Source organism: Brassica rapa, chromosome A08 (genome assembly GCF_000309985.2).
Source record: "Brassica rapa cultivar Chiifu-401-42 chromosome A08, CAAS_Brap_v3.01, whole genome shotgun sequence".
NCBI classification, from domain to species: Eukaryota; Viridiplantae; Streptophyta; class Magnoliopsida; order Brassicales; family Brassicaceae; genus Brassica; species Brassica rapa.
Window position 1 is genome coordinate 14,803,044 of NC_024802.2, and position 19,069 is coordinate 14,822,112.

The 19,069-nt window shown below is 33.0% G+C and overlaps 1 protein-coding gene and 2 long non-coding RNA genes across 5 annotated transcripts; 1 reads left to right on the forward strand and 2 right to left on the reverse strand.

Annotated features, from left to right (window-relative positions):
- Positions 1-6,842: 6,842 nt before the first annotated feature.
- On the reverse strand, positions 6,843-8,317 carry FMO (probable indole-3-pyruvate monooxygenase YUCCA8). The gene is made up of 3 exons (NM_001301979.1): positions 7,637-8,317; positions 7,187-7,558; positions 6,843-7,070 (listed from the first exon to the last, which is right to left on the reverse strand). Exons 1-3 carry the CDS (start codon positions 8,315-8,317, stop codon positions 6,843-6,845), a joined length of 1,281 nt encoding a protein of 426 aa, NP_001288908.1.
- Positions 8,318-8,814: 497 nt separating this feature from the next.
- Positions 8,815-18,357, reverse strand: LOC117127302. The gene is made up of 2 exons (XR_004450238.1): positions 16,521-18,357; positions 8,815-11,196 (listed from the first exon to the last, which is right to left on the reverse strand). It is a non-coding gene; the product is annotated as an uncharacterized LOC117127302 (long non-coding RNA).
- Positions 11,194-15,769, forward strand: LOC103834746. Of its 3 annotated transcripts, XR_004450217.1 has the most exons (6): positions 12,874-13,569; positions 13,795-13,847; positions 13,963-14,105; positions 14,206-14,805; positions 14,907-15,112; positions 15,204-15,769. It is a non-coding gene; the product is annotated as an uncharacterized LOC103834746 (long non-coding RNA). The 3 variants fall into 3 exon arrangements; XR_004450218.1 differs by having other exon boundaries at positions 11,194-13,569; positions 13,963-14,122; positions 14,206-15,112; positions 15,204-15,690; XR_004450216.1 differs by having other exon boundaries at positions 11,194-13,569; positions 14,206-15,112; positions 15,204-15,690.
- Positions 18,358-19,069: the final 712 nt, after the last annotated feature.

The following is a 19,069-nucleotide window of genomic DNA, read 5'->3' on the forward strand; positions in this document are numbered from 1 at the left end:
GTGTCACAAATCGTCGTCTCCCCATAGTTTAAAAAAAAACCTTGCATAGTAAATATGATCCGTTTTTAGCAGTAGCACTTGCAAAAATGGTGGATCGACAAATTTGGAACCAATGCTTATCTTTTTGTTAGCAAGGAAATTTCAAACTTGCAGCAGGACTGTTTTTGTGACATGCCACAAGATAAAGCCAGCTCCAACGTTAGGTTTTTAATAAGTATCTAAAATAAAAAAAAAATAGAAAAAATGAAAAAATATTGAAAGAAAAGAGGAGGCGGTACGGTATGGAAGCAGAGATACTTTGCTCCTAATATTAAAACCTCCCTTTCACTATATGTTCTTTTCTTATTGATCAATTTATTTTTCTAAATAAAATCATTAACGTTTACCTTAAAATATCCACTACGGTTTTTAGCCGTTGTGGTTGCCCTTACAAATTTATTTTTCTGTTTTAGCCATTTATAAAACATCACCACACTTGTTGTAAAAATTGCATTTTCTTTCTGAATAAATTTAAGATATATTCAGAAAAAATGATCCTCTGTTGCCAAAAAAAAAGAAAGAAAAAATGATCCTCTTAATATTACTTTTAAATTAAACTTTAATACATGAAGTGCTTGTTGTTAAAAAAAATACATGAAGTGCTTGTTGGTTTCTTCTTCCTTGTGTTTAGTGTAGAGAAATATTTTTTTTACTTTTTTTCACAAGAGGTGGTTCATCTTTGCAGACATAGACATGTGAAACGAACAAACCCTAGTTTTTCAGACTTTGACAATTTTTACGAAGGACAATATGGGCCCTTGACCATGAGTGATTTCTCCCTTGGATAATTTGTGACAATTCCCATGTGTTACCCTTTTACTCTTTGTGTAGAATTTGTCAACATTTTCTTGTAGTTCTTAAATAGGTAATATGAGGTGACGGTACATGAGGATTCATGCATTATATATATGATAATGTATATAGTCATAACCATCAGAATTTATGTTCCTAAGATATTATAGACATATCCAGATCAATTAAGTACTCTGGTGGAACTTTAAATTTACTGTATAGGAAGCTAGTTTTTTTTTTTTTTTTTGTTCAACGGAAGCTAGTTTTTCAATCGAATATACTTTCAATAAGATATGATTGTACGTCTACAACAAGTCTACAAGACATTAAAAAAAAAAAAAAAAAGTCTACAAGACATTCTACTGTGTACGTGATTCAGTACCTAGGTAACATGCATCAATAATTTGTACTATATGCTTATATTTCAAGGAAATTTACGGATTACTTTAATATTATATACTTCGACGTGAAAATGTATTTGATTTTTTTCTTTTTGTAAAATGATAAATTGATTATACCAAATTTTCTGTTTTTGACAAAGATTACAAGAAATAACAAGTAGCGGAAGAATTGAAATACAATCTAAACAGCAGTGCTATACTCAACTAGCTAAGCAAAGAACAAATACTAAAAACAAGATTAATAGATATGGAAGCCAACGAAACAAGCTTGAACCAAAGGAAATGGTAAGGACCACAAGATAAACAGGTTGCCACGAGAAGAAGAGAGATGGATGCCCTGAAACTCTGATGCTACAACTTCCTATACAGCTTTCGGAATGCCTACAGAACATTCACCGCTCCAAAAATCACAAGCACAAACATACAAACCAAGATCAACATACCCTAGCGGCACGAGACAGAGAAACCATCCGACGATGCCGTCGTTCAGTTTGAGACTTAGAGATTGCCGCCTCCAAACCTCATAACCGGGACCGTTACACCCGTTGAACCGAAAACTCGTATAGAGCAAGCCGACCGGACATAACCCCCACCTCCAGAGCAGCTTCACTGAGTGAGAGAGCAGTCTGAACTGAAGACATGTCTCCAACCAATCGAACTTCATCGCTTCGACAAAAGCTAAGGAAATCTGAGCGACAACACTAAGGAGAGAACGACAGCGACAGTGAAGACCATAGAAGCTTTGAAGAGAGCAAACCCGCAAGACACCTCGAACACAAGGCTGAGTTAACACATCTCCACGCGCCGCCACCAGAGCTGCCTCCTAGCAAGAGAACAAGCTCACCCCCGAGGAAGAGCTCCACACGCAACCACCTCAGACCACGATGGATACAAAGCTCGGACAAAGAGCCTGAGTTAGAAATAACCTATATCCGAGACCTAGAGAGTCTCACCGATGGACCACACGCCGCTAACCGAGAACACGACGAGATCTGAGTAGAAAATCTCCCGACCAAAAGCACCACAGAAGATCCGAGTTGAAACCACGAAGAGAGGCTCATGCCGTCCTCTAGCAACTCCATCTCACCGGAACCAGCACAGATCTACTCAAGATACTTCAGATCTACTCAACATATTTCAGATCTGCACTTGGGAAGAGACCTCGATGGTTCACCTTTGCCGAACCACAAGAAAGACCACGGAGAGAACAAGAGAAGCGGAGAAAAAAGAAATAGGGGGCGGGTTCCGACGACCGTGAGAAGGACGGCAGTAGCCGGAGTCGAACGGATCACGGAAAAAAGAAGAATTTTTTAGAGAGAGGGGGGGAGAATAAGTTTTTAGAGAGAGAGTCCTTTTTTAAACCTTTTATCTTTCCAATGTATTTGATTTTTCGTCTGTGATAACAATGATGGGATTTTTTTCCTTTGCTTAACAATCGATAGAATTTTTTAGACAAAAGTTACTTGCAATATGATAAGGATCCCTCTTTTTCTATCAAAGAGGATAATGTTTTTGTACAATAAAAGGGATAACATATACCAGCAGAAAAAAATATGAAACGTCTGAATTTCGAATTACTATAAACTCTTCATATCAATAATATTCCCAATATTACACCAAAAAAAATTCTCAATATTATAATAATGTACGAACGCTGTGGTCGAAGTTGGTTTTGAACTGCTGGCTTTATCCTTTGACGTTGGACGTATGCTGATCTACATTTGATGTGACACTGTAAGATTATGATCTCTTTTATTAATGTATCTAAATGAAGATTGGACCCAACACACGTGGGTTTTAATGTCTGCAGAATATATATTTACTTTCCACGTTTTTTTTTCTTTCTATGAACTAAATTTGTTTAGATAAAAAAAATTGTTTAGATTAGCCGATTAGGGGAGTTCCGTGCTTTGGAATTTCGACCAACGACATTATTGAGGTTCATTTACAGACCGAATTTTCCGGTCAAATTATAAAATGGTTATTTGAGCTAATTTACATAATGTATTTTCATGTTAACTTAAATAATGATCGAAGACTCTTTTAGATGATGAGTCGAGAGGTCCCTATTAAAGAAAACTTACCTAATGTACCTATTTTCTTTCCGTGCAAAGCCGAAACTTGATCCATGAACCATGACATTCATAATTGCATTAATGACTCAAATTAATTATATGTAAAGTGGGATTTAATTATACATTCTGATAATTAGGTTAAATAACCTAATTTATATTTCCAACCAAAGCTATCACATGTGCTTGAGAATCATATTTGCTTTTCCTGATTAAGAGATATATATGTGCTGTGTACATGAAATAAAGCGATACTAGATTTTGACCCGCCCTTTTCAAAGGGCGGGTATATTTTTGTTATATTTTCTTTAATATTTCTGAAATTTAATTTTTTTATATATGTGTTTACAATAAGTTAAATTTAATAGAATGTTCGCAACTATATCGAATTATTATGTTTTTATATTGAAATCGAGGCCCATGTTATCATAGATATATATATCAAAGAGTCGACGTTCGGTTGTAAATCAAAAAACCGCTAGTGGACCCTCAAGGAAAAAGAAAGTAACTGCTATCGTGTTATAGAAAAAATAGAACGTGGTGAGTTTAGCAATAATTAGATACAGTTATTAAAAAGTTGGTCCAGTGGCAATAGATGTAATATTCCAAGGAGAGTTGAGGGCAAATGTTAGGAATGATTCTGTATTAATAGAATAGATATGACTTCTGCCTTCTGCCTTCTGGCTACACATAATATGCGTATACTAAATGTTTCGTCCAGTAGCATCATTTCTTTCGTTCATAGTCTTTTTTTTTTTTTGAACAACTGTTCATAGTCTATAAATCTTGAAGTTTACTTACAAACATATGATATAAATCATATAATCCTCTTAACATGGAACTGTAGATGTCCATTTTTCCTTGAAAGATTATGCAGTAAACCAAATATTTAGGAATATAGAAAGTAAGAAAGTGTCATTTAAAGATGATTATTATTTTGGGGTCTTCAAGTTTGACGTGAAGTCCTGCATGGTATATGAAATAATAAATTGTAAGTCGTGTGAGAGAAGAAAAACGATCAATCGTGTTGGTTCTCAAGTTGCAATAAATGTCGGTCCACTCATATTAACTAATAGTTCTAGGCGTGGCAACTACCGAAACCCAATCCCCCCCCCCCCCCCCATAACTAGTTCAAGACGGTCTCAAACGAGCTAAACCCGTGTGAGCAGTACGACCCTCGGACATGCTGGTTTGGTTAAAAGGGCTTCGGATCAGACTAGGACAATATACATATCATCATTCAAGTTTGAGACTGAATCTTAATATCTAAATAGAAACGGTTCTAAGCATAATCATGTAAAACATTAGCATTGAGTTCCTAAAAAATTAAAATTAGTACACTTCTAATTTGAAACAAAAATAAATTGTCAGTCTGTGACTTTCAAAATACCAGGAACGATTTTGTATGAAAGATTCAAGTTTGAACTTTGAATGAATCTTTTATAAGCCGGTCAGTATATTTCTAATCTTTGATATGAATTATAATATCTAAGATTCATTCAAAATTCACTAATAAAGGGTGTCTGTTCAGTACCGAATAAAAGAAGGACTACAGAACTTTGTGACAGATGAAAATCAAGAGAGCTTAAACAAAACAATAAAAAATGAATTGAAACATTTTTTTTAATATTAGAGACTTGTATACAAACAGTATACAATATAGATGTTAAAACAATTAAAAAGTGAAAAGACTCTCTCTCTCTCTTCTCTCTACAAAATCTTTCAGAGAGAGAGAGAACTTCTGGTTTGTCGCCGGATTTCATTATCGGCGTTGGTTGGTCGCCGGATTTCATTATCGGCGTTGGTCTCCCGCGTGGTCGGGCTCTGCCTCTGGCAAACGATGGCTCCTATAGCACCGTTTGGCCGGCTTTGTCTCTAGCGTCACCTCGTTCTTCTACGGTGGTGTTGTCTAGCATCAGTCCCGGTTTTTTCCGGTGATCTTCTGCTCAATAGCTTCTCTACTACTCTCTACTAGTTTCAGTTCGGTCAATCATCATTTGGATTCTCTTCTTTTCTTTCTTCATCCTTCTCGGTGTTGAAAGTGCAAGATCTGATGTCCGATGTTCTTTGATTGATTTGCGAGATCGAGATTGAGACTTGTTTATCATTCCATAGATTGAAGCGTTGATTTTTTGTTAATGATATGTCGGCTTTGGTTTCTGGTGATGTTGGCTGCTCCGATTTGGTCTCATCCATCAGCTAGTTGAAGTTTTGCGGTTGTCCGGTGGTGTCGGGGTTACACCGACGATCTGTGAGTCGACGTGTTTGGGCGGTGGGATTTGTCTTTTTCTTGGCACGTGTCTTCTTTGCTGCTACATGAGCATACACGTGTTCTCAAGACTAATGATTTGTCTTTTCCTTCCGCCTTGAAAGGCTTGGTCTGGGCCTAAGCGTTATTTTATATTTATGAGGCCTTGTTCAATGGAGTTAATCTGTTTAGAGGTTTGATGGTGTAGCGGAGGTTCGTTTAGCATCGGTTCACCGGCTTTGTTCCATCGCTGCTCTCCTCTCTCTTAGTTTGGTCTTGGTTCATGGTTCTTCTTTTCTGCTTTGATGTTCTGAGTTCTCAGGTTGGTGAGTTTGGCCAGGTTTCGTTCGGGGCTTCGTCTTTCTGACGTGTTATTGTTGCGACGCATCTACTAGCTCTTTTCTAAGACTGTTGGGTCTTGGGTGGGGTTCATGGCGTCGCAATGGTCTCGATTTTCAGGTCTTCTCTTGCGAGGAGGTACCCGGTCTTTAGTCTGTAGATACTGGGACTGGTGTGCGAGTGTCCGCGTGTAAGAGCTGAAGGTCTTGGTTGGCGTTTTTCCCCGTCGGTGATCAAGGTTCCTATCCTTGTGCTTGGGCTTTCTTATTGGCATTGTCTTCTCGGTTTGGTGTTGTAGTGGAGTTTCTATCAATGTTCTTCGTTACTCTTGTGATCATCTCTGCTAGAATTGTGATTGTTGAGTTCGTTTTGTCTCCTACTTCGCTTGGTAGCAGTTTGGATCTTCTCGAGCTCATTGTTTCTCAGTCTTTTTCTGGCTTCACCTTTGTTCTTATGGAGTGGTCTTGAGAGTGGTTCTGGACAGTGGATTCGATTGAACTCTTTGAATCATGGCTTATCCATTGAGTTGTTTGAACCTTGCTTGTACGTTTGTAGTGTAAGTCTTAGTTGACTTTTAGTCTCCCATCTTTGGGCTTTCGGTTTGTCTCCTTTATATCTTTGGAGCTTTGTCTTTGTTATATTTCTCTGAGTTATTGTTTAACTCAGTTGACTAATAAAATTCAGATGTCAAAAGAAAAAAAAAGATGTTAAAACAATTAGAAAAATATACAAAAAAAATAATCAAAGAACCCCTAAAAGAATAGAAAACAAAAGGCCGCATCATCCTCTGTTCATACAAAACTCCCAAAACAATAAGTGGAGGAGGTAACAAAAAAAAAAAACACACACACAACACCTTGTGATGGGTCTTCTTCTGGAGAGGGGTCTTCTTCTTTGCTTCTCTTAGATGTAATCTATCTCTGTCCTAAAACTCTAATCTTCCTCCTAAAATTAGAATTGTTGGGAGATACATCTTCTATGAGAAGCCGTCGACCGTTTCGTGGGTTGTTTTGTTTCAAGTTTCCAAACAGAGCCTATGTCTTGTGCGATCTTAACCGCGTCCATAGACACACCCGAGAGCCCTCTTCTCGTAAACCCGACTGCATACAAACCGGTCCTTCCTTTCCAACCGCTGTTCGCTGCTTTCGGGAAACCATTCTTTGCAAAGAACTCACTCTCCTATAAACAACAAACGCAAAACTCAATCAGTACACATGACTAAAAAGAACAAACCCGGTTTAACTAAACCGGTTTCGGTTATCAAAATTTTAAACTTCATGGTTTTGTTTTCTCACCTGTAGCCAATATGGGACGTTGCTACGGTAACCAGTAGCGAGTACAACTGAGTCAGCCTCGAGTTGTTCTCCATTAACTAACTCGACTCTGTTCCCATCAAACCTTTTAACCCCTGGAACCACATCAATCTTTCCTGATCGGATCTTCTCCAAAGCTCCGATGTCAAGCACCGGCGTCTTCCCTTTCACGCTCTTTAGCTCCATCGGACCCATCTCGGGTCGTTTCAAACCGTACTTCTCGATGTTTCCAAGCACGAGCCAGCACAAAACCAACAATATCTTGTCCACGAGCCATAAAGGAAGCCATGCTAGCATCTTCATGGCAAGCTCAAACGTTGACTTCCCCATTACTTCTCTCGGCATCACATGAACCTGAACAAAAAAAGATCGAAACTCTGATCAGATTCTTGATTTCTTGAACGTTAATAGTTTGAATCTTTAATGACTTACCGAGCTTCTCACGACCATGGAAGGCTTAGCGAAGTGATTAGCGAGGTCGAGAGAAACCTCCATGCCGGAGTTTCCACAACCGACGACTAATACTTTCTTCCCGGCGAACTTCTCGCCGGACTTGTAATCACATGCGTGGATTACCTCTCCGGTGAACTCATTAAGCCCGTCAATCTCCGGGACCACTCTCTCCGCATTCTCTCCCGTGGCCACCACAAGCCACCGGCAAATATACTCAACCTCCGTCCGAGTTGACTCAGCGTTCGACACGGTCTTGACTCGCCACAACCCGCTTGTCTCATCGAACCGGGCGGTTTGCACACACTCGTTGAACTTCGGGTTTATCTCGAACCGGGAGGCGTAGGACTCGAGGTAGTCGATGAACTGACGCTTCGTCGGGTACTCAGGGAAACTCTCCGGGAAGGGCATTTTCGGTAATTGGCAGAACTTCTTGGGGAGATGGAGCTTGAGACGGTCGTATGTTCTGTTTTGCCATAGTGAAGCAATGCAATCCGCTCTCTCGAGGACCACGAAAGGAACGTTTTGTTCCCGGAGACAAGCGGCTGTAGCTAAACCGGACGGTCCTGCTCCGACGATAACCGGTCCGTTGACCCAAATGCACCGGTTAGTTGTTGTTGTTACTTCTTGTTCTTGATCCATCAAACGAAACATACTCTCCATTTGTCTTATAAATGTCCTTTAACAGTTTTAGAGAGAGAGAAGTTGAAGATTTGTAGAGAGAGAGGAAATGGTTTTGAATTTGGAATGAAGATAGTGTTTGAAGGTTGTGATGTTTATATAGAGGGGAAGATCCCATGTGGCGTTGAATATTTTTTTCCAGGAGATGATATTTGATATATTTGTACAATATATGATCATGAGCTGCTGATGTTTATTTTAATCATTAATAACATACTGCTTGCGAGTATGATTGCTTAAGAGTTGGATTTATTTATATAAAAATTAGCTAATGGGTTTTGTGACGGTTGAGCACTTGTTATAAACAGAGATAGTGCTTGAGGATGAAGTAATATTTTGGTATTGGGAAATACGATTTTCTACCGACCATTTTTGTGTGTAAGTTATTAGGATATATTCTTATTACATAGTTTTAAGAAAGTATTTAAAAATTAACAATAATGATTAATATTTTAAAAATAATTATTATTTTGTATTTAAAATACTAATGTTTTAATATATATTGAAAATTTATATCTATTTATTTTGGTTTTCTAATATATGTTTTATTATTCATATTTTTACATTTTTATTATATTTTAATTTTTAAACAAAACAAAGTAAATAATTATAAATTTTTAAAAAACTTAATGCAAATTAATATTTTTTTTTTCATCCAAATAAAAATATGAAACATCAATTTTTCAAAGAGAGTGATAATTAAGTAATTTATGGTGAGGTTTAGAATAGAAATGGAAGCGATGGAATTAGGGAGCAACGATGGTGACGCGTCTTTCTTGGATAGAACTAATTAGTGGGACCCACAAGAGGAAGCCACGTGGGAAGCAAATGATGACGTGGAATGGAAAGCCACGTGGAGAAGATGATGATCCAAGCTGTGATGTATGTGGAACCAAATGAATAAAATCACATCAAACCCATTCTCTTCCATTAATTAAGCTTCTCCACTATTATTATTGCTTGGTCCCGCCATCTCCACATTTTTCATTTTTTTCATTAAAATATGTGAATTTTATTTTAATAGGTACGGAAATTGTTATTCATGATGACATTGACTAGAGACTTTTTAGTTAAATCCAGTAAAGTTTATAACAAACGATTTCGGTAAACTGAGTTGAACTCATATAAATTTCGTAAAACTGAGCTTACACATAAGTTTATGCTAACTAGAAAACGAATTTGCTAAAGAGTTTTACGTGGGTAAATTATAAAAGAGTGATACTAATGTAGCTAATTATCCTATATTTTCACCGAAATCTATTAAAAGTATTTTCATCACAATAAATGAATAAAATTCATTGCGATCTCCTAATTTGTTGTTTACTATCCAAATAAAGATAAGTAATTAAGTTTTTGTTTTTTTTTTTGTTTTTTTTTGGTCAAATAAGTTTTTGGTTTAAAGAAAAACTTATACTCCTAGTATCAACCTATATAGATATCGCCATCTCCAAACTTTTATAAGATTTGTTCATATGAAAGTAAATTAGGCAATATAATCCATCAAAATAAAATATGTGATAGGTATATGTGATTAAGGAAGGCTCTATTAACTTTAATAAAGTAGGAATAACACGAAGCTAACATATGCTAGCCAGGTGATGGTGACTAACTGAGCTACAATGATAAGATCTTTTTCTCTTCATTGGTACTTGAATTCACAATTGTAAAGTGCATTTTTCAAAGTACACAAGAAAAAGGCACTCATATTAGTGGATATTCCACGAGTATTATTTTAATTGTCATTTAGATTTATGAACACAAATTAAAAAATATTTAATTTTGTATATTTTTAAAATAAACAAAATTATTATCTAGACCTAATCATATTTTATCCAATACAAAAATAAATCGGATAATATTGTTAATAATTTTGCATTAAATTTTTTTTTAAAAAAATTGTTCTATAACGATAACTAAATTGAAACGGATGAGGTATGAATTAAGTTCTTTTAGATTGTCAAAAGTTCTTTAGTTATTTATATAGAAAAAAAAAGATATAGGATCACACAAAAAATCCTCTATAAGGGATTGTGGAGAAAAGAAACTTAAGAACATCTCCAATGTATGTTTCTATATTTTTTTTTCTGAAATAGAAACTTATGATATAGAAGTGGAATTGCGCCAATGTATGTCTCTACAATATAATTTTTTTTATTTTAGAAAAAAATATATAGGAAATTTACTTTTTATCTCTATATTTAGAGGTAAAAATAGTATATCTCTATATTTTACTTTATAAATAGAAGAACTCTATTATAGATGCATACATTGGAGTAAATCTATTTCTATAATAATTTTTTTTAAGAGGAAAATATAGAAATAAAAATAGAAGTGGATTAGAGATTGTTTAAAAGTAAAGATGTAAAGCCATGTGCATAGAACCTTGGTTTCCATGGGGTTTTCTCTTCTTTTCATGCCACAACATTTTGGAAGCTTTGAGTTTGGCATATATATCCATGATTTACATACACACACACAAACTCACCAATATATATATATATATATGCATGCACCATTTTAAACTTATTGGCTTCAAACCGGTTAAGAGTGTTATTCATCGTTGTCGGATCGAATCACTATAGTTAAACTCATCCTGATCCTTTGGTCCGAAAGGATACGTAGTACTTTCACGGCTTTAAACAATACATTCACCTTTTCTATAAAAGCACTTGAAATATGGTTAACGAGAAAAACTTATTAGGTATGAATCAATGTATTATCATCGTGCGTGAGTCACGACCACTTAGTTAATAACTTTTTTGTTGGTTTCTGATCACGATAAACGTACGTACCAAACTCTATTTATAATTATTTACAATATTAGTGTGTTATATTCGATATTAGCCATATATTCAGAAAACCTTATTTTGGTTTCATATGCCAACTAGATCTTTTTCCTTTTCTTTTTCTTTTCTATGCCAATTTCATGGCCTTATATGCTTAAACATAAATTAAAAACTGAAGCAAATTAGTGATCAATATATCAAAGTACTAAAGTAAACAAATAGGAAAACGATGATCAATTATCACGCGTAATAGAGAAAAGGAGGAAGATGATATTATTGGATACGTATACGAATCGCTTCATTACAATTAGGCGTAAAGTGAAATTTGCAGCTCATTCGCCGCAGAAAGTTTTCAGTTTACTTAATTATTATGTTTAATTATAAAAGCAATATTACCACTATATAAGTATATACATGGCTTACTGCTTCCTACAAATGGCGGTGCACTTCTATCTCAAAGTATTATTGTATTATGGCATAACTTTTATTGTTGCTATGTATTTAAAAAGTATTTTGATCTTCTTTTGGTTTGTGGAGTTGTCTTTAATTCATGTTGATTATATATTTATAACAACATTGATACTTTATAAACATTTACAATCAATCATTTACCCCCAAAAATAATAATTTTTACAATCATATTTTCATGCATGAAAAACTCGAAGAGTTTCTTAAAGAAAAAAAAACTCGAAATAATGATTACATAACAAAAAAATCAAAGACATTTGTTTCTTGTTAATTCTATAATCGATCTGAGACAGTTTTTTAATAATTTAGATATTTTTATAACTATTGTAGGAAAGATGGACATAAACCACTGATATATTTGCATATATAAAAGCCTAATTGCATTCACACATATTTTACAGCTATAACCTAAATTATAGTCTCAGAGCGAGAGAGACACACACACACACATATATTAGTCACAAATGCAAACTAAACTATATTAAAAATTTGACCAAAAAAATTATATTAAAAATAAATAAACATCACCTACATGGATAATGTTTGAGAGCTTGATGAGTTAATTAGTCACAATGTCACATAGTATCTCAGTAGTATTAGTCTAATGTTTTATATTATTATATTTGCGGTGTTATTATTCGAGTTTCAATTAATGCATAAAAGTAGCCAATAGCTATCATAACTAATAGAAATTCATGATGTTAATTATTTTAATCACTGTGATTTTGTAGTCATTTGGGTGGGGTTTAGTTCTTTTTTTAACACTTTAAAATTTCATACGAATAGAAAGAGTTCTCAGAGTAAATGGAGTTTTAGTTAATTTAATTTGTCAATTTGTATGTCATCTTTTCCAAACTGCTTCTCGTCAACAACTGTAAGAATATTTTTACTGATTTTAAATACAAGTATATTTTTAGAACAAGGTGTATTTTATTACCAATGCAAAAAAAAAAAAAAAAGGATTACGTTCAGAGCATTGATTGTAAAGGAGTGCCATTACCAACTTAGAATAGTTTTTCCTGATTTAACAACTGATTTATGCAATGATAAAGAGGACTCTGTTTTTGCAACAAAAAAGCTCTTTTGTTTATTATTTCATATACTATTTCTTTTTAATAATTTGATCAAACAATCATAGCAATTATCAACTATCCGTTCGTTAGACCGCATTAAGTAAGTTCTTAAGACTCGTCTACGGAATAATATTTCCGACGATTTTGATTAATCATCAATACAATACTAAAAGGGGAATAAGAGCTCCCCTCATGCTTCCACATCCTCAAAAATAATCAGCCAATAGGAAAGCATCAAACTTCCACGTCATTAATGAGTTAATTAGTTTTGTTTGGGCCTCCGTTGTTTTCGGTCCGTCTATTCTGAAGTCTAAAGCCCAGATTGAGCAACCGAAGGGCAGATGTGTTACGCGATGAATGTCGACTTCCATCTCTTCCATTTCTCTCTTATCCAGATCCGTTTCGATGAGTAATTTTGCTACTAATTCCTCTCATCAAACCTGAGATTGAAGTCATTCAATGGATTCCTTTCATCTTCTTCTAAAATTTTCTATATATATTACTCTTTTCATAGCTTATGTCTCCATCAAAGTTCATAAGATTCTCTCATTTACTCATCACGATGGAACCCACCGGCAACTCTACCGTCTCCGGCGAACGCAAGCCCATCAAGAAGACCGTCGCAACCTCCGCGACTGCGAAACCAAACGGGAAGTCCACTGCTTCTTCCGCGACTGTGATGAAACCTAACGAGACGACTGCTGTTTCATCCGCCAATTCGATGAACCCAAACGCTGTTACCGCTCAATCTTCCGCGCATGGCGATCAATTCGGTTTGTGTTTGTTGATTGATTTGATTTTGATTGGTTTTGATTCTTTACACAGGTGGGAGCTGTGAAGCCGGAAGATTCGAGTGCCTCAGGTGTGACTCAAAAGCCATCTCCTCCGGTGGGATCTCCAGCTCAAGGTTATATCATTATAGTTTAGATGAGTGATCCTTGTGGAATATCTAATTAAGTTCCTTTGATTATGGTTTATAGTCTTTGGGTGAAATGTTTATTTTTCTCGGATTGTGTGGATAATGGTTTTTCTTTGTCAGAAGAAGTTCATTCCAAGTTTATTTTGTATCATGACAAACATGTTTTATCGATCTCAACCAAATTCAAGAGCCTCGAATTTTCTTATGAAGCAGGTCAGGTCAGGTCAGGTCATCTCATTGTTAGTGCGGAGTTCGTTTTCTTTGAGGTACTGTGAATATATATATATATATATATATATATATATATATATACATATGCAGTTTTATAAAGGACATTTCTCAAGTGGAAGTTAATTAATCAGCGTACATGGTTTGATTTAGTTACCGAGGAAGTGGAAGCCGTGGCGAGAATATGGATTTCATTGCTGTGATGAGATCATGAGAGTTATGATTATGATCATAATCCGTTGTCTAGATGGGATTAGAGTTTCCGGCATCTGAATCACCACCGGTGAAGAGACAAAGTAGCAGAAAGCTGAATGTTTCTTATCTTCTGACAATTTTTGTTTTCAATTTCTGCCACAAGAACTCTTGCTAAGCTTATTTGACTGATTTGTGCTGTAGATCATGAAGACCTGAAGAACCTACTCATTTTATCAAAATCAATCAGAGAAGTTGTAAGTTAAACTATCACCATAATATCTTTTTTATCTAATTGATTTCCGAAATTCTTATAGTTATTTTCACAGTGTAACAGAGTTTGATAGCTAAAGAGTTACATTTTCCATAACTTGAGTTTTTTTTAAACCAAGTTGGTCTCGAGCTATCAATTGGAAGACGTTGAGTTTCCTAAAGCACCGGTTCATCATTGTTGGACCAAGGCTAAGAGGAAAGAGCAACTCTCTCGGTGGAATTGCTTACTTGGAAATGATGATGATGATGATTTATGTAGATGGTTGGGTTCAAGAGGCTAAGTGTTTAGTATAATTTGTATATGAATATATTTTCTATAAAAACTGAAATGGTTTTAATGTATTTCAGCCATTCAAAGAAAAGGTTTTAGGTGAAGCTTAAGGAAATCAAAACTGTTTTACAAACAACGTCACTGGAAAAAATAATGTGGTGTGAAACAGCTGGTCATATTCTCATAGATGCTAATCTCCGAGATTAAGGTTGTGCGTGACATTTGGGAAGTTATAAAATGCATACCCTGATCTGTGATATGTAAGATTCAGTTTAGATACATGTCATGACATATATGATTTTCATATTATACGATTCATATCATATATTGTCAAATTATATATCTCTTGATATTTAACTAGGTGAAAACATGGGTTCCGTTTCCGAACATGTTTTGCAATAGCGGAAAGCTAGATTTAGAGTTGTGGTACAATGACCAAATGCTCAGCTATGAGGATGCAAAGCGTATGAACGTTTCCATAAGTCGTGAGATGCCTCTATTAACTTGATATCAATGCGAAAACAATCCTCCACTGCTTCGTTAAGGAACCAACTGAAAGGCAGGTTCGTTTAAAAAAAAAATTAACCGGCCTTGGGGTATTTGATCTGATTTTTCATTTGGTCATGTGTGCTTTTCACTTATGGCCTCCCAGGTCTAGGGCTAATGAAGAGGGAAGCCTCACAACCCTACACAATATTCATAACATTGCTTGATCAATGTAAATTACTTTTACATACATTACTATAAGTTCATATGTATTTATTCCAACACAATGAGAAGCTTACAAACCGTGAGAAAGCAATCATGAAAGTACAAACAAAGCAATGACGCAAGCCGTAGTTTTCACTGGCTGTAGTCGCAAGCCGTAGTTTTCACAGTAGATATGACAGATCCAGCGTGGTGGTATGACTGGCTGTAGAACCCAAGCCGTAGTTTTCACCAAAGCAGAAGCAACAAGGAAACAGAAGAGTAAAAACAAAGTTGTGCTACTGCTTTCCCTCATTTCCTTGCTCTCCTGTGAAAACGTAGATATACTTTTCGAATGTGTTTTTTGTAGTCTCCGTAAAATGCATGTTTCAGTTCAAAAACATGTGTAGTGTAAACGTCAGATATTGGCATTTACTGTTTTAAATCAGTACGGTATATATGCAGTATATATGTACTAGATGTTCTTAAACAAATATTTTCGTAAAAATGGTATAGATCATTTTCCCCACGTCAAAAGACTGTTCTGTCCAATTTGGAATATACTTTCAACAATTTGCGTTATAACAAAAGGGTATATACCATTTCTGTTTTTTAAAAAAAAAAAAACTTATACCATTTTTATTTCAGAAGTGGATTATATTTAATTCGCACTCAATAGTATTAAATATATGCAATTGATTTAATTTACCGACTTAGCAAGGTTGTATTTTTTCATTTTGTTGGATTATGACACTCTTTTTTACTCTTGCCTTATATACCAACAAAATAGTTTTGTTAAGTTACAAAGAAAATTTGATTAAAAATTTATACTATTTGAGCCATCATCATTAAACAATTTAATTGAGTTTTCACATTTTAATATTGAGACAAAAAAAAAAGTTTTAACATTCTCAATAACCTTTTGCACCAAATTTATATGTTTAAAAATAAGGTCCTTTTAGCTATAAAATACTATAGTGAGTTAGTAACACTTCTTTCACCATTATCATCATACTGAGAGATACGTTTAGAAGAGGAAGTACAGTAGAACCTCTATAAATTAATAATTTTGGGACTTTAAATTTTTATTAATTTAAAGAAATATTAATTTACAAAATTTTCCTTTTTAGATTTTTTTCTATTTTATTAATAAAATAAGAAAATATTTTTTTACCTTATATAAATTATTTAAATTTTATAAATTTAGCTTTCATATTATTTTATTATCTTATTTGGTGTATATTTTATGTTTCATCGAATTGTTATGTGATTTTTTATATATCTTTACTAGAAGTATTTTCATTGTGAATATATAACCAACAATATAATGTTTATTTTGTACTTATATAAAATATATAGAGATAGATTAGCAATTCATGATTTTAATGGGACTATATATTTACGTTAGAGTTTTAAAAATATTATTATCTTTTTATTTTATCGATTAGTGTCATATTTTACATTGGCTCAAGTTGGGACTGACGAAATTTATTAATTTATAGAGATTATTAATTTATCGAGTATTAATTTATAGAGGTTCTACTGTAAAATGATGATAGCATATGTTTAAAACACAATAAATTCTACCACAATTCACAAGTTCTAGGTTTTCAAGAACGATGGTAAAGGCACAAATGCAAAATCAGGTTAAGTTCTTAAAATTCATGTGTTTGATGGTCATATAGCCAAACAATAATATGTTAAATATCAACAGAATAACAAGAAGTTATGATTAAACTTAGAAGAATAATTAACTGCACACTAATATTTATATGTCATACTGTACTAAAAAGATAATTTTCAAATAATAAAATACATCTATTGCATTAAAAATTAATTTACATTAATGAACAACCTCTAAAATAAAAAGGTTAAGACATTCTAAATAAAATAAAGAAACATAGCAAAATGATCAATTAAAATAATAGCAATATAACAAAAAATATTTTCATAATTATAATTCATGTTATGTTATATATTATTAATTTTTTGTTCACTTAATTCAATATTGCAATACCAAACATAATCAAAATGGTCTCAGTCTTAAAACCGGCATTCCACAATTGATTTCAAATTGATGACGTAAACTTAGCATGATATTTATAAGTGTGTTATTGGAAAGAAGAAATTTCATATACATTTATTTATAACAATTTTGATTTTTTATTCAAACCTGTATACAAACAAAATAATTCCAAAATAACTATCTTACATGCTACCATTATAATTCAAAATGAGTTTAAAATTCAAAATAATTCTACAACATCTGATATTTATACAACATACATTTGTAAAAATTTTAAGGCACTTAACCGCGCGTAGCGCGGAAAAATGATCTAGTATATGTAAAGTGTATACAAAAACTGAGAATTTTGCTATTTCATGAGTTTTTGTAATGACAAGATTTTACAGTTTATTTATTTTATTCCGAAAATTTAAGTAGCAGTAACGAAAAGGAAATAATATATAGAGATGATAAATTGTAATATATATAAATCAGTTTAACACATACATAATGTACATCTTCAAGAAGAATGCAAATTTTATAAATTAAGCAAGGTTGCACTTTTATAACATACAAATAAAATAGATTCATTCTGCATATGATTAATAAATAGTAATGATATACTGTTTTATAAGAATAATATAATTTAGTTACCAAAATAATATCATTTTCTTTGTTTTTTGATACAAGATAATTAATTAATTACTAAACAAGTTGGTGTAAGAAAAAAGTATAAAAATAAGAATAACAGAACCTGCTCTGACAGAAAAAGGAATAACTAAAACTGAGAGAAAAAATAACAAATGAAACCTTCGAATGAATGTGAAAATTATCATAGAGATGTTGAAGAATGTAGAGGAGCCAAATAAAAAAAATCATTTTATTACATTCATTTATGGAAAATCACGTAAAAAACCTTGAAAGTGTCACTTACTAGCACTTTAAACCTTAAAATTTTTTTACTAACACTTTTAATTTTGAAAGTGACATTTTTATCATAAAAAACCTCCAAAGAAGAAAAATGACCGGCTGAACAGGTTAAAAACTGGTTTTTTTTTAAAAAATAATTATTTAATTAATAAAATAAACAAAAAAATTAATAAAAATCAAAAAATTAAACAAAAACCTCATAAATTCAAAAATTTCAAAAAATAAATAGAGATTAAAAAATTAAATAAAAAATAACAAAAAAATTCAAAAAATAAATAAGATCAATTTAAAATGGAGAAAAATAAAAAAAACATAAATTTCAAAAAAAAATGAAAATTCAAAAAAAAAAATTCATTTGAAAATGAATTTTTTTATCAACATTCATTTTCAAATATAATGTCAGAAATTATCATTGGAGATATGCCAAAAACCGTTATTTCCGACATATCTCCAATGACGGTTTTTGGCATATCTCTAATGATAATTTCCGACATTATATTTGAAAATAGAAAAAAAAAACTTTTCTGAATTTTCAATTTTTTGAAATTTATTATTATTTTTTCTCTATTTTAATTTGATCTTATTTATTTTGAATTTTTAGTTATTTTTTATTTAATTTTCTAAATCTTTATTTATTTTTCTCACTTTTTTTAATTTATGAGTTTTTTTGTTAATTTTTTTGATTTTATTAATTCTTTTGTTTATTTATTAATTAAATAATTATTTTTCGAAAAAAAAAAACTGTTTTTAACCTGTTCAGCCGGTCATTTTTCTTTTTTGGAGGTTTTTTATGATAAAAATATCACTTTGAAAGTTAAAAGTGTTAGTGAAAAAACTTCAAGGTTTAAAGTGCTAGTAAGTGATACTTTCAAGGTTTTTTATGCGATTTTCCCCATTCATTT